This window comes from Trachemys scripta, chromosome 1, assembly GCF_013100865.1.
Source record: "Trachemys scripta elegans isolate TJP31775 chromosome 1, CAS_Tse_1.0, whole genome shotgun sequence".
NCBI classification, from domain to species: domain Eukaryota; kingdom Metazoa; phylum Chordata; order Testudines; family Emydidae; genus Trachemys; species Trachemys scripta.
In genome coordinates, this window is record NC_048298.1 from 161,751,145 (window position 1) to 161,772,461 (window position 21,317).

General features: G+C 37.7%; 1 protein-coding gene across 1 annotated transcript in view; it reads left to right on the forward strand.

Annotated features, from left to right (window-relative positions):
* Positions 1-13,947: 13,947 nt before the first annotated feature.
* The window catches only part of LOC117876514 (ephrin type-A receptor 6-like), a 193,134-nt gene continuing 185,764 nt past the window's right edge, over positions 13,948-21,317 (forward strand). The window contains exon 1 of the mRNA XM_034768807.1: positions 13,948-14,286. Within this exon, the coding sequence (XP_034624698.1) occupies positions 14,184-14,286 (103 nt within the window). The 5' untranslated portion in view covers positions 13,948-14,183. The remainder of the gene's footprint in view (positions 14,287-21,317) is intronic.

A 21,317-nucleotide genomic window follows, 5' to 3' on the forward strand; every position in this document is an offset into this window, starting at 1 on the left:
GCATTTAGCAGGAAGAACATTGGGAATGAAGTTGTTCCAAATGAGGTAATTTAAGGAACCAAACACTCCACTGGGCGCAATCTGATTCCCAGCACATGTTGCAATGGGAGACAATAAGGACAGAGAAAAACATTCACTGAGACTTGTTCATTGAAGCATATAAAAAGAGAAAAACATTCCCTATACATCTACAGCTCCCCTAAACTTGTGTGGAAGCTGTGTGTCTCCAGTCAATGCAGGACTAGGGGGTTCCTAATAGCTCTATAACTGTATTATAGGGAATTAAACCCTGGTGAATGGAGCCAACCATGCATCTAACAAGCAGGTTGTTAAAGTCCTGCTCCACATTGTTAGATAAACCCTGCAAACAGAGCAGGGATTAGAGAGAGAGAGAGAGAGGCCACCAGCTGAAACTCTGGCTGCAAAAAATCTAACTGCCAGACCTATTGGTAACTGTCAGGCAGAAGTTCAAAGGGAAATACTGGTAAGCACAGTGAAGGAAAATGGATCAAATTCCCCAACATGAGGCAGTAACTGCAACAAAGGAGTTCAAGAAATGTCCCTAGATGAGTACCCTCACTAACTTCCTCCTTCCTATGGGAAACCCTATTCTTTTTGGTATGGACTTTTGGCTGTAGGAAATCTGAATCTTTTCCTATTTCTTCTTTGGAACTGATGTAGATCTCCCAGGTTGGATTGCCTTCCATTTTAAAACTATGACTTCAGAAAGTCATCTTTTCTTCTTTTCATTAGGGAAACTGGCAATGGGAGTTTTTTTCTGTGTAGTGACAGGTTCTAGGGTAAATCTTGCCCGCCAGTACCAGAATGAAAAAAAAAAAAGTAATTTTATAGGTTTCTTAGGTTATATGGCTCACAGGTCTGGCCCAACATGTCATGATTTCCTAATGAGACTTTAGCAGGAACATACTATGAAAAGATGTATGACTTCTCCTCCATAGTTAAGGTTGAAGCAAGACTCCTATTATAAAGACAATTTTCAGACCCATTCCTGTAACTTGATAAATCAAACAAACCTGAATCAAACAAACCTGAAATCTGGCATGCCACAACCTACTATAAAATAGATTGTTTGCAAATTTTGAGTATATTTCTTGATAAGGTATTTGGATATATAATTTTAAGAGGTAGAACTTAAAATTATAGAACAAAAAAAAATCCTAATTTTTTCTCAGGCTCTATTTAAAGGTATTTATCTGCAAACGTTAGGATGGTCTTATCTTTTGTTTCCATGAGTAGTGACTTTCACTGTTTTTTGTAGATCTCTTGGAAACTTAAAGAAATGTTGATACCTGTTATCAAGTTCATATAAAACTCTGTATGCCTCGTGCAGACAAATTTTATAGGAGTTACTTTTATATATCCTTTTTAATCTTTTAGATAGGGGTGTGTGAGTATGCAAGAGCAATTACAATGTACATTTAAAAACATGACTAATTCAATAGTGAGTGTCCATGCACTAAGTTAAAAAATATATCAACACCCATACATGTATGTAAACATTTGGAAATAGCAATTTTCATATATATGCAAATATATTAAATGTCATATATATGTAAATGAATAAATTCCTGTTCTATATGTATGTGCATATATTTACATGGAAATTACAGCACATTTCTAAATCTTGTCACTTATGTGTGTGTACAAATAAAATATTTAAAAAACTAGATTATAAGTTTTATAAATCAAGCACTCAAAACTTTTTTTAAACTACCACATTTGACACTGTGAAACATTAATATGATCCCTGGTACACATGCTTCATAATAGTCTTTAATTACACAATCACATATAATTTTTTCACAGGACCACTGCCTCATTCAGTGCATGGCATGGATAGTGCTCAGGGAAAGAGGTATGTTCAATATTTTATCCTCATTCAGTTGGCTGCCCCTGCCTTATTTACTACATGTCACGCAGAGCCTACATTGACTACAGAATTCATTTCCTCATGCTACAAGGAGGGTGACCTAATATATTTTATTGGACCAGCTTCTTTTGGTGAGAAAGACAAGCTTTCGAGCTTACATAGAGCTTTTCAGGATCTGAAGATCAGCTGTGTGTAAGCTTGAAAGCCTGTCTCTCTCACCAACAAGAGCTGGTCCAATAAAAGATATTACCTCACCCACTTTGTCTCTCCAATATATCCTGGGACCAATGCGGCTATAACACCACAATCATTTCCTCATTGTCTTTTCTACAGCATTCAGCACTGTAGTCTCTAAATGCCTCACAAAAATATATGAATTTATTGCAACAGTGAGACCAGAGAATTATCCCCTTCAGGAAAGTGAGGCAAAGGGACTTATTTGACATGGCATACAGTGAATTAGTGGCAAAGCCAGGATTTAATAAATTAGGACCTCCTGTCCCTGACTTTGAACTCAGAGTGGCCTGGAAGCATAAGCATAGTCGCATTGCCTTTGTCCTGAGCATCCAGAGCTCATTGTGACTTGGGGTGCAGTTGAGTGCTGAAGTGACAATGCAGAAAATATGGAGCTTATTAATACAAGTTATATTCATCCACACATAGGCCAGAATCCTTGGAATAACTTGGAATAAAGGTCTAATGTCAAGAGGCAGATGCCATTTCTGTGTTTCACAGAGACGAGGTGTAGGTTGAGTTACAACTGCTAACTAACTAGTCTTAAAGTCAAGCTCTTGTTAAATTAAGTAATTCCTCTTATCTTTTTCTCCTACCTTATATGCTTTATGCCTATAAGTTTATAACTGAGCTCAAGATATACTATTTGATACAATAGCATAATGTTTTTACTAGATAAAGATATCTTAAAGGTGTCAATTAAGATTTAAGAAACTATATCAGAAAATTAAAGCTATCTAAAGGCATCCTGTAACAGAACCCTTCAGTTCAAGGAATTTTCATTGTCTAGGTCACTTGACCACAAAATATGCAACCTATTTTAAATAGAAATGTGATCAATGATATGTATAAGTAATCTTTAACAAAAATATATCTACCAAGGTATTTGCATTAAAGGCGCTGATACATTCAAATAGCATGTTGAAAAGCCAATGAAGTGTAAATTTTTAAGGTGAACAAACCTAATTGTAATAAGGCCATAAGACCTGATCAAGTCTGTGATTGGCAGTTGCATGGAGTTGCTCATATGAAGTAATCATACTGACCTTATTACTGAGATGGAGGGTAATAATCAAATACAGAGGGGTATACAAATACTTTATCCTATGCACTCAATGAAACAGGGGTCAAGTGAAAAAATACTAAGTGATAATGGAATACTACATATACGCAAGACAACAGAATATGTTATATGGGCAACCTAAATCCTGAAACTTTAACTTTTCAGTCCTTGACTTTGCAACCTAACATTCTTTATTTTTTTTTTTTAAAGTTTGATTTCCTAGGTTTTTTAAACAAGTTTTAAAAAGCCTATTCTATACAATTGTAACATACACTCCTATCATGTATCGTTCATAGGTTTGAACCCTGACCCTTAGTACTAACTACGCTAGCTAGCAGCAGGAAAATGTGTTTATCGTAGAGGAATGGGCCACTGTGGTCCATGAAAAAAATAAATGATCTAGTGCCCAAACACTGTAGATCTGTCAAGATATCAAGGCTATCCACCCAGACTAATGTGGCCCTAGTAACGACTCCTCTATTTGGGCCATCTGATCCCCAGTCAGATACACGTACCCATGGCGAATGCTCCATGAGATCCATGTGTGAAGGCGAGATGCCTTTAGGAATGCAGCTGTCCCTGCTTTCCATGTGGGTAAGAAAAAATATCTGTGCCAATCACAATGACACAACCTGAGCATTAATTCTGTTAGTACATAACAAAGTAATCATTCAAAAAATAGAAAGTATAAAGTAAAAATTAGTTAAATAATAACTATAAATATCAGTACCCTTTAAGTCTTGGCTAACACCCAGCCAAATATTTTTAATCTGACCTATCATATATTTCTAAACAAAATAATTCCTAAATGTTAGTCTTCAAAATGTACACTTAGTGAATAGGTTAGATATCCTACTTCCATAAAATAGATAACTATTGACTATTATCCCTAGCAATTTTTATCAACCACTCAACCTTAGCTTTTGTTTGGTGTTTCAGTTGATGTTAGTTTCATAGTTACGCACATGCATTTTTCAGGAGTATATTTAGAATATTTAAAAAGCTGTCAGCCTCAGGGCTTGATCCTTTGTCTTTTCTAAGTTTGTGACAAAGCTTCCATTGACTGCAATGGGACAAATAACAATCCTTCACATTTCCAGTAAATTATATGTAATATTTGAGTTTTATTACATAGTGACATTCTGGTGCAGGGCAAGTTTGTTAGTATAGGTTTAGAATTAGAATGTATGGGGGTTTTGAGTTAATACATTTGTTCATTGTGCTATATTTGTAAAATATTCTTTTTGCAAGTACTCTAGAAGATAACTGTGATATAGTGAATAATTCTAGTGTATTGCTGCTGTTTTGCATAATAAGTTCAATTCACTATATATTTTATCAGTAGTCCTGTGTTAATGTTTTTATAGATTTAAGGGGCAAAGTTAAGACTGAATGAGTGGTATGAATTGGGTGATTAGTGAACAGTCACTTATTACATTGTATTGGGGAACTGATTGGATACCATAGCTGTACATTTTCACAACTGTTCATACTTAATGGGGTTTTATGTTCTAAAATGGAGACGTAAAAAGATTTGATTACATGTTAACACCTTTTCAACCTTAATTTAGCTAAGTATTTTGTGTGGGGTATAGGACTGAGTGAGTGATTGAGACTGATTTTTGTTTGTGCAGCAGGGAAGGACTGTAAAGGGGGACCTCCTGAGCACTCCAAGCAGCTGGGTGCAGTACCACAGTCCTTTTCTCACGCCTGGTGCCCCCAGTAGGCGGTTGACCAACCCTTGGCAGGTCTTCAGGGGCTTGGCCTTCTGGCCAAGTCACAAGGTCCAAATGAACCCATTCCAGGGTGTTAGAGTCCAATAACTAAGCCATCTATTTGCTCTTGCTAGGTTTTCAGTCCCAACTCCAGGCCTTTTAAATTCAGTCCTTTGTTCAGGCTCCAAAATAAAGCCTGTCATCTTTTGGAGTTTACACCACTTTACCTATGGCCAGTGGGGGAATCTGGGCCCACCCACTACTCCAAATTCTAACCCAGGAACCCTGTACACAGCAGCCATGTACTGCTTACTCCAATACATCACCACTATTTCCCTAGGACTCCTCCAACCTGGCTCCTTTTATCTCCAGCCCTCTCTCGAGTCAATATCTCCAAGCCAGAGAGGCACACCTTTCTTTACTCTTCAGGACCTGACTTGCTAAGGCCCTGAAGTTCCTTTTATCTATGCTTGCTTGGCTCTGATTGGTTGTCACTAGCCCTTCTTACCCAATGGAGGATAAGGTCTATCTAGCTTTCAAGATGGCTGCTCCAGTGTAGCTTCTATAGATAGGATTGGCAGACCCACCTTTGCTACTCTTTTCCTCCCACATTGCCACTTCCTGGGGTGGGGTAGCAAAGCAGCGGGGTCTTCAGCATTGGTCCACAAAGGCCTGGTACACCCTATCACAAGGATTCTTGCATATAACTAAAAAATGGCAGAATGTGGCCTTTTATTTAAAGTAGTAGCAAAAAAGATTGTATCAGCCACCCTGCCACAATTGGGAACAATAACTTTCTCTTACTGTGGACCAGCTCAACATGGTGTTTTAGAATCATAAACATCACATCACACCAGCTAGTAAGATAATATAAGCATGAATAGAGGTAGTGTTATTGTTCAAACAGAATGTTCATCTGTGGTAATCATAAACATGTCTGATCCTGTGCCTGAAGCAATTTCATCATTAAGCTTTAGTTGGATAAGGGCAAAAAGATATGTCTTTATAATAAGTCTAGTTGTTTGCATTTCTTGTTATTTGTACTGTGCCACAGTTTACAACCTAGGTGTTTTCTCATTTTCTTCTACAAGGCAGCAGTACTGAAAGAAAAACCAATCAGGAAGATTCAAATCTTTAAACAGATATAGTATTAGTTCAAGACAAACAGTAAGTAGCCACAGGGTTTGATTTCAGAGCAATATATATTAACAAAGCACAGGAAGTTTCCCCATTTTTTCCTAAGGTATTGTAAAACTCAAGTAGAATATTTGAAACAGACAGCTTCCATTTGTCCCAAGCTAACAACATTCTGAAAGCAAAAATCACGAATTGTCACTGTTTACAAGGTTACACAGATAATTTATCTCATTTCAATTTTTGTTTTCAATATTTAAACTTTTCTTGTAAGTACTGTTGTTTTGGTGGGGGGATTGGGTTTTCCTCAAAGTTCTTATCTTTTTCTATAGGGGAGAAAAAAGCCCAAACCTTTCAAATGTGAATATCAAACAATGCTGAATGTATTTGTGTAAATATACCATTTGGAATAATTATGCAATGAGCATTTTAATCAACATTATAAGATTTGGGTCCCTAAAGTAAGGGATCTAAGTTTGAAAATGTTGTATTGTTATTATATTATAAATCCAATTGTGGGTATAGTTCCATAAACTTAATAAATCTAAAAATACTTGAAGTAAATATTTCAGTACATTTAATAATTATTTAAATTGTAAATATTAGATTGAAACATTCTTATAAAAGAAGGTACAAAGCAATATACTCAGGAAAATTTAAAGAAAAGCCTATATGCTAGTATACCAGTTCACTGGAAATTAACAAGAGTCCAAATTCTTCCCTGAGGGACACCTTGGCTTACTCAAATTGTCACTGAAATCAGTGGGGCTATTTGAGTAAGCTGAGTGCAATTTGACTCACTCTCTGATATCTGGACAGTTTATTTCATTGTCTTCCCCTGTCTTGGCCCTTCCCACCCCGCCCCTCCCGCAACACACAACTTTGAGTTCTTTGTACTTAAAGCAGCTTACTTTGCTATTTTGGGGCCCAATTCCATTTGCAACTACATCAGTTGGAGTCTTCTCATTGACTCTAATGAGAGTTGGACCAGGCCCTTTTAAACATAGGCCTAACCTCCCTCTGTGAAATTTCATCAGCACATACAGTGGCTCACTCTTACATTTCACTTCTAAAGGCTCTTCCCAACTATGCTCCAACGTGTATCTCTGATCTCCTTTTACAATTCCTTGCTCTCATTCCACCAACATATGGTCCCACTGACTTCAGAGTGCTAGGATTTTCACCCTTTTGTCTAAACACTCCCTTATTTCCTTCTTCTAGCCACATCTTTGACTCATTCCATATTGCCCACTGTGCCTGAAATACCCCTTATCCCAATGCAGCAAGCTTCCACTGCCTTCCTTCAAATCCCTTCTCAAAATACACTTAACCATGCAGCCTTATCAGTCTTTATATATCACTCTAGGGCAGTGTGATGGGGCGGCTGCCCCTCACGGGTATGTAAGGGGTTGTATGTAATGGGGTAAGTAAGTGGTTAAAGCAGCCCTGGGGAGGCAGCTGCGTGGGAGGCAGCCAATAAAGAGGAAAAAGCTTATAGTGCCAGCCAATCAGGAGGAGGTGCTGGAGCTGCGGGGAAGTGGCCCAGGGAAGGAGATGGCAGAGTTGGAGGAGGGGCAGTACATGGCTGCCAGCTATAGGGTGCCTGTGTTGGGACCTGGAGTAGCCGGCAGGCCCAGGTTCTCCTGCCCTGCACTTGCTACTGAGTGAAGTGGCTGGTGAATGGACTGCAGTTTGCCATTGAGACGAGCAACTAGAATCGGGACTGCAGTGTGCCACAGAGGCAAGTGGTTGGACTAAGGACTGTCGGTCCCCCCGGAAAAGGGGAAAGGACCAACTGGAACACCGCCAGAGGACTGTATCCAGAAGAGGATGATGAAGTCCAGGGAGCGACGCAGGTCCTGGAGGTGGAGACATATAAGATGACGGGCGAGACACCACCTAAGAAGGGTATACTGGCAATCCCTGAGCTAATTCCCAAGATGGCCAGCAGGCAGCGTTGCAGTGGTGAGTCGCACCCCGTTACAGGCAGGCAATGCTATTATTCATTCATGCAGCATGTACCCTTGTTGTATGCAGTGTTGTTGTACCTGTGCTGTTCCCAGGCTATTAGAGAGACAAGGTAGGTGAGGTAATATCTTTTACTGGACCAACTTCTGTTGGTGAAAGACAAGCTTTCAAGGTTACAAATTTTGTCGTCTAATAAAATATATTACCTCACCCATCTTGTCTCTCTAGCAAGTATCTTTGACATGTATCCTTTGGCTTACCTATAAATCCTGATGATTAGATAATATCTGAGAAAAGTGCAGGTGAGAAACATGTTGAACAAATTATGCTATTTGTATACATTGCCATATTAAAAGGTACATGGTTTTCAAGACGGATTTCTAGAGTTAAAACAATACAGGGTCAAAATTTTATAAAATAGCATAACAATATAGAAATACAGTCCTCATGCATACTCTCCAGTAACCTAATAAACATAACATTTTATGCTATGTGTAAAGAGGGAAAAGAATATAATATCCTACTTAACCCTGGTGACTCAGTAGTTACTATAAAAATAATTTGGGGGCAACTCCAAGCTACACAGTGTCCCCGTAACAAGATGTTGTTACATTACCATACCTCACATTTTACCAATAATTGCCCCCAAAATTGTTCAATATAATTGGCTCATTGTCACTTAATGAAATTACATATTCTGACATAGTGCATAGCATTAGAATTAGTGTGATCAAAATAAGTCCATGATATATATAAGTCAACTGTAATAAAATAAGTAGTCTAGCTACATATCTTAAATAATTAGCAAACATGACTTTCAGCAAACCACTTTCCTTGTAACTGTATACACGGTAATTGTTTCCTACTACACTTTCTTCTGTAACATAGTAAACTATGAATTGTAGTCTTTATTTTCCTGCTATTTTGAATTAGTGAAAGGTTAAACATTCTTTACAGCTAATAACATTTTGCAATGTCAGAATTTAAAAATACTAAGCTTGGACAGAATAATGTTTATCTACTTTTGTAGTAGATCACTCAAAAAAAATCTTGATTTATCAAGTTGTCTTTTTTGGAAAATGTGGGGCTTTTTTTTCACCTTTACGTATCATCAATATATTAGATGATATGGCTGAAAATATTTTTTTTCTTTTCTGACTTTTAGGTTTTTGTGAACTTAGAAAACTACTAAAACTGCAAGTACTGAACAAAAGGAACACTTGCCTTGCTGATTACATTTTTACGCATACAGCAGCAATATTTTGCATTGTCAAAGAGAGTCAGAGTATGGCAGTAATGGGGGGGAAACTATTTGTCCTGTATTAGTAACAGTTTACTATTAAATTTGCTAAAAGGTAAGGGCTGTGTTAAACTAATAGCACTGCTCACTTCAGCAACAACAGGGGGAGGGATAGCTCAGTGGTTTGAGCATTGGCCTGCTAAACCCAGGGTTGTGAGTTCAATCCTTGAGGGCCCACTTAGGGATCTGGGGCAAAATCAGTACTTGGTCCTGCTAGTGAAGGCACAGGGGGCTGGACTTGATGACCTTTCAAGGTTCCTTCCAGTTCTAGGAGATCTCTATTAATTTAACAATTCTATACAACAACAGAACTCACATACAATTCATTTGTATGGAAAAGTGTAATTTTAGAATCTTGAACATGTGACCTATTCTGTAAAATTGTTGTTGATGGATCTAACAAATCAACAGTATACTTAACTAATTAAGAATGCTAATAGCACAGACAATTTTATGGAAACAATATATTAGATTTAAAGCCATATTTCAATTATTTTGTTGAGTTTATATACTCCAGATTAATTATTTTACTACATTAGTCTGTTTTTTAATCATGGATAATTATTCAAACTTTTGGCTCAAATATGACAAGACAATTGCATTTAATGACTAGAGTAGATCTATCCTCAAGCCACCAACTTTTTAGTCAAGATTTTTATTTTATTTTTAACAAGTTCTGTTTACTCCATATGTTTTTACATACCGTAAAATATTGTAACTATAGCTGTTGTTAATTCACACTACACTTTATTGTCATGAACAAAATGTAAGATACATTCTATAGATTTTTTTTTTTTACTAAAGAAAAGGCTAAGTCTGTTTACCTTTTATTATATTGTCTATGAAATTTAATTTGATTCTATCTTAGTTAAATGTTTGTTTTTGCAGTACATCCATCGGGGGAAAAATCAGTTTTGCAGAGTATATCACATTCAAAAAATACAGAAAATTCAGCGCTGGCTTAAAGGGGTACAACTTCCTTGATTCTATAAGAATATGCTCATTAGGAATCTTTGTTTCAGTTTTGAGGTGGCTCCAAAGTTCTATCCCCCCTCTCTTGCTTTATTGCTGTATTTTAAAGTTTAATGTTCCACCTGTTCCAAACAAATTGGACTAAAAATAGTGAAAATGATGCACACTATTTAAGACAGTTGCTGAGTTACTGGTCAGAGATTTCTGACGAGGCAAATTATAGGGACCCTGTATATTTATGCCTAGAGTGTTTGTTTCTATTTCCTTATTCTTTTATGCTTGGTGCGTTTGTGTTTAAATAAAACAAAGCATCTGATTAAGACTGCACTTGAAATTCATGGCAATAGGAAATTTCGTCTAGCATTTCTATGAACGTTAGGTTTGCCTTCATAGTAGTTTTGCAGAAATTCAGCATCTAGCTAGGCATTAGTTAATGGACACTTAAGATAAAGTGTTACCCCTTTTAGCTGTTCTCTTACATAACTGTTCCCTGTAGCTTGTGGAATTCAAGGTTACCTGGAGGTCAGATTGCACTTTACATGTTTAAGAAAACATACAAAGATTTTGCAGTGATATTGTCATTATTTAACTACAGCCTGACATGACATTTAAAAATAAAAAGGTTGTAAAACAGAATTTTTTAGTGTTTTTAATTTAATTTGGATTTATTCTTCACAAGTAAGGATAGTTGATGTGCAGTAAGCAACTTCCTTTTAAGTCATACAGCCACCTCTGAGGAAGGCATACAACTGTGTGTATTTTATTTTCATATATACACATAGGTGGTGTGCAGGTAATGCTGTTTGAGAAAAATCCAATTTACACAGCCAAAAATCTGCATATAGTAACCATAAATGTGAGGGATAGAAGCCAACCTTAATCATGATATTTGTATTGCTGCTTTATAATTTGAAAATACATTTTAATTGGCCACTGTATTACAATTTTTAAAAAATGTGTTTTAATTGGCCACTAACAGACAATTCTCATGGATAGGAACGAGATTAAATGACACACCTTAATCTGGAGGCACCTATTTATTTTTTGGGGAATTAAGTGCTTCCTGTGATAATTTGGCTGTAAAGTATCTTGTTGAAACAAGAACAAAAGCAGATATGCATTTGAAATATCTGAGAGATCTGAATTCTCCTGAAAGAATAGAACTAAATTTTTTTTCAATATTACTATTTCTTTGTTTCATTACAGTTTCCTTAAAAAAAATTATGATGTAATTGTAAAGGTACTTTGACTGTGCCTTCCATATGGCAGATGAATTTCTAAAAACAGAATCTAACTTTCTCCTCATGCCTCCAAAATGAAACTAGAGCAAGACACTAATATTTACCCGATTGTTGAGAAAATGTTTTTGTAATCTCCAATTAACTTTCCCTTGCACAGGAAAGTAACTTTATAATAGGTTGTTACCAAAACTAATGACATGTGAAGGATTAACTTAGTTTAAGGTCAATATGTATCGCAAAAGTGTTGCTGTATTTTAGTATAAGAAAAATTACTTTAAATAGCTATTTTAAAGAAAACCTTAGTAAGATAACTGATTCTAAATTTAATTCGTGTCAGTATTTTAAATTCCTGTATTACAAAACAGTCATGTGTCCATGAAATGCTTTATATTCTTAATCAAATTTAGGTATCTAAGTAAAAATTGCTGGATTTTCTGCAGTGCTGTGCACCTCTACCTGACCTCCCCGTTGACCTAAATGGGATTGGAAGTTGCTCAGCACCTTTGAAAATTAGATTAATTTTATTTAGTGTATAAATATGGGTTTGGGCACCTAATGTTAAGCTCCCAGATTTGAAAATATGGACCCCTGAATTTTTTTTTCTCTAGCTCTACTAAATTCAGGAACTCCAATATTTCTCTTAAACACGGCCTACCATGGATTAATGGCAAAACAAATAACAGGGGTGAATGACCCATATATAAAAGGGTTATTTTTAAGCGCAGTAGTTAAAATATTGAATCCACCTCAAAACAAAAGTTAAGGTAATGCCTCTTGTCATTCATAGGGATATATTGTATTAACCTCTGAGGTGGACTATGTTGATCTGATCAATATATATATCCATTCCCCAAAATTACTTATGCTTCATATTTCTACAAAGGACAGAAAGTAGCATCCTTTTTTGTTGCTGCGGGGAGGATACACACAAGTAGCTAACTGAATTAGAAAGAATCTACAATTAGTTTTTCTTCAGACCTACATGCCCAAAATATTTCTAGCTGGGATGTATTGTGTGAACTGAGCGACTTTTTTTCTTTAAAAGGCATTATAACTAGTAAATACTAAGCATAGTTTTCCTAAAACGCTTGATAACATCATAGTTGGTAAATTGTTGTCCAGCTGACAATAGATTCCTTTTCTTTTGTCCCATATTCATTAGTAAAAGTACCCTTATGTAAAGTTATTCCTCCTCTCCCAGATTATATATGCACAGACTCTTTCTTCCCATTAGTTCTTTGGCCCTTATTATTCTGATGAAAATGAGAACAAATTGTTGTAAGGAAGACAAATTCTCTAAGAAAAGAGTGAGGCAGTTAAAGAGAACAACCAAATTGCACAATACGCTGCAAGGTTGACTAGTACGCCTTTAAAAATGAGTTAAGTTTAGTATAAGTGCATCTCTCCTCTTAAGATATTTTAATGTTTAGCCACAACTCCCCCCCCCCAGCAAAGTAGAGGGAGTTTTGTCTTGTCAACTAACCCCCTCTAGTGCTGAACAGGCTGCATATGACCTGCGGGCTGCTAGCAGCTTCCAGGCTAGGAAAGCTCTTCGCCGCTTGCTGCATACACACACACGCACGCACTCAGTATCACCTCTTCTCAGGAGAGCAGCTGAGGAGGGGCCAGCGAGAGTCCGAGCTCTTCCTTGCTTTTCACCTCCCCCCTCCACCTGCCACACTCTGCTCACATTTAGGACCAGCCGCATTATTGCGATCCATTTCTTTGGGGGGGGGGGGAGAAGGGTGTTCTGCAGCGAGCAATGCCCGCTGCTTGCAATGTCCGCCTGCCCGGGGACGGGGAGACCCCCCGGCTCTGCACGTCCGACGCCAGCTCGGAGCCATCCCGCGGGCGCTAATGAGGGGTGATCGCTCCAGAGAGGAGCGGCGGCAGCACCCAAGGCTGCAGCCGACCTGAAGGCAAGGCAGCCCGGGAGAGAGAGCCGCCGCAACCGCACCGAGCGCCGCCGGATTCCTGCTCGCGCCCCTGCCCAGAGGGAGACCGCCCGGGGGGCAGGCGCCGGGGCTCCTGCGCGCTGCAAGTTTTGCCGAGGTGTGAGGCGGCTCGGGGAGCTGTCCAGCTGTCTTCAGCGTCCTCCCGCCTCTGCCGGGGGCCCGAGGGCTGGAGCTCCCTCCTGGCTGGGGGGAGGGCGGGGGCTGAACCGCCTCGGCGTCGGCTCTCGTGGGGGGGCCGGGCGGTGCGGAGGCGGGATGGGGATGCTCCGGAGCAGGAGGCTGCCGCCGCTGTGGGGGCTGGTGCCGAAGCTGCTGCGGGGCTGACGGGGCTGGCGGCGGCAGCCCGGGCGGGAGGGCAGCGAGCTCCCGCGCCCCTAGGCAAAGTTCCCGGAGCTCGCCCGGCTCCCGGCTCCCGCCAGCGGCTGCGCTCCAGTGCCCCGGCCCCCCAGCCAGGACGGCAGCTCCAGCCCTCTGCCCCCTGTGGCCGCTGTGGCTACTCCTCCCTCTGCCGCCCCGGGACCCCACCAGCGGATGCAATTACTCCAGCCTCTGCAGCACCTGGCGGCAGCCCTATCAGAGGCACCTGGCTAACTGGACCCTGCCCTCCGGCGTTGGGGGCAGCGGCGTTTCCCACCGGCCTGGAGGAGGAAGAGGACCTGAAGCCCGCCCCGCCTTCTCGGGGCAAGGACCAGGGGGCGCAGGCACCAGCCATGGGGGGTTGTGAAGCGAGAGGTTTGCTCTGGAAATTTGGCCTGTTCTTCCCTTTGCTGACGGCGTGCCCGGCGGGCTGCAGTCCAGTCTCCGGCAACCAAGGTAAAGAGAGGCGCGGCGGGGTGGGAAGGCATCACTCTGTGTGGCTTTGCTCAGATCAACTTTTCTTACCTCAAGGCACCTGGCTGTGGCAGTCGGGTGCTGGGGAGCTGGCAGTAGCCATGGCAATGACGGGAGCAATATGTTTATCCTGCACAGCTGGGGGTACTTTGCTGTCCCTCTCCTAAGAGGGCGAATTGGCTGCCTCACTTCGGGGACTGATGGGCAATGTTCGAATTCTAGAGCACCAAGAAGAGGGACAAGTTCAGGGGGATTCCGCAGCCCTACCGATAGTGGCTGGTCCAGTGCTCTCAGAGGAAATGCTCTCCGTGAGCAGGAAATGTGGTACTGATTAAAAACCTCAATAAAACTTGTGAAGACCTCAGCTCTTTGAGTTCACATGTTACCAACATACTATTCTTTTGGCTCAAGTGAGCTCTATGGATACAGGTGGCAAATAGATTAAATATTCTGCCCATTTCTGTAAAATACAACCTGTGTCTTCTCTGTAGGGATTTCTCTTGGGTGGGTGATTGTTTCTGGGACAGATAATAGGAAGCAAAAATACCTGTCTCTTTCGTTTGTTCTCTATGAATGATTTGGCAGGTAACTCCCTCAAAGGCAAGTAGATGACTCTTTAAAACTTAGTATTTCTGGAAAGGAAGCATATAGTGTGTGTTTGAGAGGTGGGGGCGGGGGCAGGTTGAATATTAGAACTGTTTTCTTTTGCAGTAAGAGACCAATCATATACCCACTGAAGTCCACAAAAAAACTCCCTTGGATTTCAAAAGGGATAAGACTGAATCTTAAAATACAAGTGACTAGAAAAGTGTGCCATCCTGAATGAAATTGGTGTGGTATTAAGGGGACTTTTTTGCCCTATGATAGCAATATCAGAGCATGTAGTGTAGAAAGGAATCTTAGTCCTGATGTAATCAAGATCATATCGGGCTTTCTATATGAATGTCTGTTTCCATAGGTACATAACTGTACAGTAGAACTTGATCTAGGCTGAAAGTTGGCACAGAATGGTAGCATATTTTTATTTAAAATTTGAATTATAAGATGTGCTTTCCTCTTATTTAGCTCAAGAAGCACATTCAACAAAGAATTTTGGAAGCTCACAGCATCTAAAATGAGATGATTGCTCCCTTTATTCAGAAATCATAGAAAGATCTCAAGATGACATTTTAAACCTTATTTTGCATGTGGCAATTCTTGGTTGCCCAAAATGCTCATTTAATATATTATCACAGGCACGCGCCACTTACGTATTACTTGACACAATATATTTTACCCCCTTGGCTACAGTGTAGTTCATGCTAAAATGTAGTCTCTGTACCAAAAATGACTCTATTTAAAAAGATCCATAGAAAATATCCTGTGTATTCAAGGAACATTAAGATTTTGTCAAAGAAATTAAAAGGAAACAAACATAGCTGAAGGTGAAACATACGATATTGCATGCCATCCAACATCTGAGTAGAACAGAGCATTTCCTTAACTGCGTCCTTAATGTACTTTTTTTCCTGCCAAAATATTGGAGGACATGTGTGATATATTTAATCCTTAACTGTTTTGGATATTTGGGCATGACTCAACTTCATGTGATGTAATTTTAGTGTAGGCGTAAAATCAAATAGTTGAAGGACAGTTTTAAAGGGACACATCCTAAAATGTTTATCTGAAATATTTTTAACCATTATCATTATAAGGAATACCTAAGATTGCCACAGTAGGAAAAGATTAGAGGAAAGGATTTTTTTTTAAATCATGCATTTGATAGCACTTATTATAATCAATTTCATATTTCCTCAGTACAATAAATTTTTAATGGATTTTTATCACAAGAAAGAGAAAATAACATTTTTAGACACTGGAAAAATGTGACCATAAAAATGCAAAAATTTGCATGAGGAATCAGGGGCAGGTATAGTATCTGAAACTATACTTAATACAGGTTTTTAAAATTACTAGAGATTAAGTTGATAATGACCCTTTAACTCTTCTACAATAAACTTTTTAAAAGTTCAGGTATTGTAATTTTTACAATTTATAACTTTACCAAAACCATTGAGTACATATTTTTTTGCACAGAAAACACAAATCTTCCATGGCAGCACAATATTGTTTGTCTTTTAGCTCACCTTCTTGCTAGAGCGTACTAAAGTCTACTATATTACAAGGCCTATCCAGGCACACAATATATATATAGTTAATAAAGCAAAGTATGTAGTCATTTTGAAAAATTTAAAGCCTGATTACTTGGACTAAGGATAAAGATTTTTGTAGGAAATAATTTAAATTAGATTAGTGTCTACTCATTGATGTGTATAGGGGTAATTAAGTTGGCAATAATCTTTAAGCATAGTTTAATTTACAGGGTCAAAGATTATGAAGAAAAAGTTAAGTAAAACAAATTATCCCAAAAGAGAGTTCCTCCAGGATTAGTCACTTTTTAAAAAATAATTTTTGAAAGTTTTTTTTTTACATGCCTTTCAATAGATTTATTCAAAGAAAGAATATAACTGTCATGAACAATGTTGGGATATCCAGTTATTTGCTGAATACAGTACTCTGGGATTTCCTAACAGTTTAATAATTTCTCCTTTTACACTTCATTTGTGAAAACTTTCAGTACTCTAAGAGGTCATTTTTGAGCATCATGATTATATTATAAAAATCACACAGTTAAAAAAATCCTACTCAATCTGATATTAATAATGAATTGAAAATGACTAAAATAGGCCCCAAATCCAAAATGCACACATAAGAGCATCTGCTTAATAAAATGTTGTCCAATGAAGTTTAGTTTTAAGGGAGACTTTCTCAAAATAGAGTGAAAACTGAGAAATATTGCATTAACTCAAAGTGGAATTGAATGGAAAATCTGGATACATTGGGGAGGTCATTCATTGTATAAACACACTCAAATGATTAGTATTAATCATACCCAAATGTTAAGCACCTCTAAGAAATTTTCAAGATCTGCTGTAGTGTACTAAAGAAAATAATAAGACATTGCTGTTCTCAAGTTTTCATATGGCAGCATTTCAGAATATTAATTTTGAAAATGGAGTTGGGTAAATCATAATTAAAAAAAAAGGCTGATTAACTTCCATTGAGTTTTGAGTTTGGCTTTAAGATTTGATGTCTTTGACCTCTTATCTTTCAATGCATATTTGCAAATGGTGAAGACATAGGTTCACATTAATATCAAAAGTCTAGAAGAATCACAAAGGAATATTCTTTAAGGAGAAAAATAGAAAAATGAAATAAATTACTCTATCCCAACATAGCAACAAAAAGAGCCTTTAATGCAGTGTTTGCAGTTAATCCTCTGAAATGATGTTTTTCAGTATCATGTCAATAGTATACTCCAGTTTTTAAAGGACTAAATAAATCCATAGATTCAGAATAGGTAAGGGTTCTTTTCCTTTAAAAAAAAACAGACTGAAACCTTTAATTTTTTAATATAGTTCCTAGACTCTTTGGTTCTTACCCTTCACTCAGTAAATCAATGCTTGGTGTCTTGTTCTATCTGTAGCAAGGCAGACTGAAACAGTAGTATTGACAGAGGAGTGAACTTACTCATTTATCTTAATGGAGTGGTGAGTTCAAAAATAAATTGCAACCATCCTAAGAGCTAGTTTCTACTGTTAAAAAGATCTGTGGACAGATGAGATACTTGTCCACACATTTCTGTGCAGAAGCAGTGAATCAGAAATCAACCTTAAACAGGCATTCTTGCAACATAGACCTCACTGGGTGGATCTCGGGTGGGATGTTTGTCCAGACTCACATTGATCAGCTACCAATATCCAACCACTAGCTAGCTGCATAAATGAGACTAGATTTTATCCTGTATTGCTGCTTAGTTGTTTGGCTGTCAAACTCAGAGCAGACTTCTTCTGTATTCTCAAAGATACAGAAAGTAGCATCCTAACTACAAGTCACTTTATCAGAAATATACTTGTCTAGAAGATGTGGGTCAAAACAGATCATTCAACAAATTATTCAACAATCCCAGATATTTTTAAAATATCTTATGTTGGAAGAAGACACTAGCCAACAATTCCGGGGCTGCACCCTCTATTAAGTTATTTACTATTTTCTGTCACCAAAAGTTTAGAAAAAAAGAAGAAAATGACAGGGATTGCAGAATTTTATAGCATGTTTCGTGCATGTCAGTGAACTTTAAGAGCAAGTCATACACCTTTTTGGATATTATGTATCAATGCATTTTGCCAGCTTGTGAAATGTACAAGCTTGGTCTGTTTCATGCTATTTTTAAAAAGAAACTATATCCTTTGTCCACATAGCACAAGTGTGTAGTATTAAAATGATGTCAAATTTTAATGATAAGATTGATTTCCCTTCCCCACCACCTCCAGTAAAATTGAATAGCATGGCTCAAAGTACAGATAATGGAGCCTTTCAGCTATAGGTCAGTACTTGAAATCTGAGACAGATTAGGAGTCACCCAAAATCATTATCAGCTGAAGGAAGTTGGGGGATTTTTTTAAAATCAATTTTCTAATGGATAAATACGTATCTCAGATACAACACTGTCATAATTGCACATGCTGAAACCACAAACAGGAATAATGAGCGTATAGAGTCATTGGGTATAGAAATTGAACTACTTGCTTGCTACTACAAGGTTTACCTCCATGTCAGGACTTGAGACAGTATGAGGAAAATTGTGCTGCCTGATGTCAACATTGTACTTGTCTTGTAGGCAGGGGGGTTTGTCATTCTGGATTGTCCTTCTATACCTTTTGTTAACATTAAAGTCACTATGGAAAATATGAGGGAAAATGAAAAAAAGTAACTGTACCAGTCTGGGAGAAGTGTACAGCTTCCCCTTAAAAGACCATAAAATGAATAATGAGAACAAGATTATTTCTGCCTCAAGCTATCAATAATTTTTATAGAACTTAAACTGTTCCAGAGTTTCCTAGAGCCATATAATAATCTTGAATGCTAATGACAGAATAGGAAACTTCTCAGTAGCAGATATGCGTGCAACTTTATATATCTAGTAGTCTAGAATAACTAAGATAAACAGATTTGAAGAGAACACTTCATAAAATATTGGTTCTAAATGCTGAGTTAGCACTTTCAGTTCATCTCTGTTTGGCAATAGTGAAAGTGAACCTAGTGTACTTTAATTTCTGAACACCTTCAGATCATCATGAAGTAACTCTTTCAGACTTCATTATGATAGATAAAGATGAATTTAATCAATGGAGTGGAATTAAAAAGCAGGATAATGTAATTGTATCACATGAGGATGATAAAGTACTTTCTAGTTCATTAATAACCAAGGAGGATGTTAAACATTGTCTCCTAGGGACAGACATTTTTAAATCAAGAGGGCTTGATTACTTGCATCCAAGAATTCTAAAAGAGTTGTCTGAGAAAATCTCTGGCCTACTTATGTCAATTTTTAATACATCTTGCAATACCAAGGAAATTCCAGAAGACAGAAAGAGTGTTAATGTTCTGTCAATATTCAAAAAGGGCAAGCAGGATCACCCAGGTTACTATAAACCTGTCAGCCTGACATCAATCCTAGAGAAAATAATGGAAAGTTAATACTGGACTTAATTAATAAAAAAATAAAGGTTAGGGATATAATGTCAGTCAACATGGTTTTATGGAAATAGGTCTTGTGAAACAAATCTAAGCATACTATAGAACTTTTAGTGCCTGGTAGCTAGGTAATCCAACCTTCTTTTTTCCATGATGTCCTTCATTCCAATTATGATTTTATTACCAATTTTTCAACAAATTCATTTGTGGATGCACCATTCTTGTCTTTTCCATATCTAAGAATAACACTGTTCATCATTAGTAGGCATTAGAGATTCTGTTCCATTTAATTTAGACATTACTTCTAAGGCGTGTATATATTGCTGAGTACAGTTCACTGGTAAATTCTGCTTCAACTCAAGTGCCCATTTCACAAGTATCTTCTGCCTGAGGCCTGTTTATATATCTGAGAGTACCATCTGACCTGAAGTCTTTTTTGTTTGTAGTTCTAGCAACTCTGGAATGGTTTGCTGATGTGTCATTGTTCAACACATGTCTGATGTATGATGTCTAAGCATCTCTAGCATTTGTTGTCTGAAGTCTATGCATTTGGACTAAATTCCAACAAAGTCCGCAGAATATAGAGCTGGTTGAATAAATTGAAAATATTCATTATAACTGTTGGCATGGTTTTCATGGAACAGTTATTAATGACTAATTTTGTTCACTATTCAGTCAGCTCTATAAGCAGTCAAATAACATTAGCTAAGTAATACACAATTTTTCTACCACTTGGTAGTTTTCTGTTAATATTTTTCCACTGTTCAACTGGCTCTACTGTATTTTAAGCCTCTTCAACCTCTGAGCAGCACCCGAGTATTAAATATTATCCATATGTATCTTAATGTTCAGCTGATTTGCACAATAGCTGCAAAGTTCACAAATTACTTTGGTATACGAATTAGAACTGGTCAAAAAATGTAATTTCCTTTCTGTGAGAAATTCTGACACTTCAAATTTTATTTGGGTCTGAATCAGAACAAAAAAGCTAAAATTTCCCACAACACACATTCTGAATATTTTTTTATTTGAAGCCATAGAAACATTTAGTTTCAATAATATGGAAACATAATATAATATAGAATATTAAATATAATACAAGCATAGCTCATAGTACTGCTTATTACGGTTGTTTAAGACCCAGTTTTCAGTTTCTTATAAAACCTTGCCAAACTTTAAATATTTGAGCTAATATTTACTATGTGGATGAATGTCTCAGGCTTAATTTATTTGGAAAATTTTAGTCAAATTAATTCATCTGTCTCCAAAAATGAGGCTATGAATATATTGCCAATATTTTTGTAACAATAAAAACAACCTTTTCCTTGGAAAGTTATCACATTCCCATGGTTTGGAACAAATCTTGAAATTTGACAGGTGTGGGCTTTGCGTATTGCTGTCCCTCTTAAAATCTTTACATATGTAGTTAAATTAGA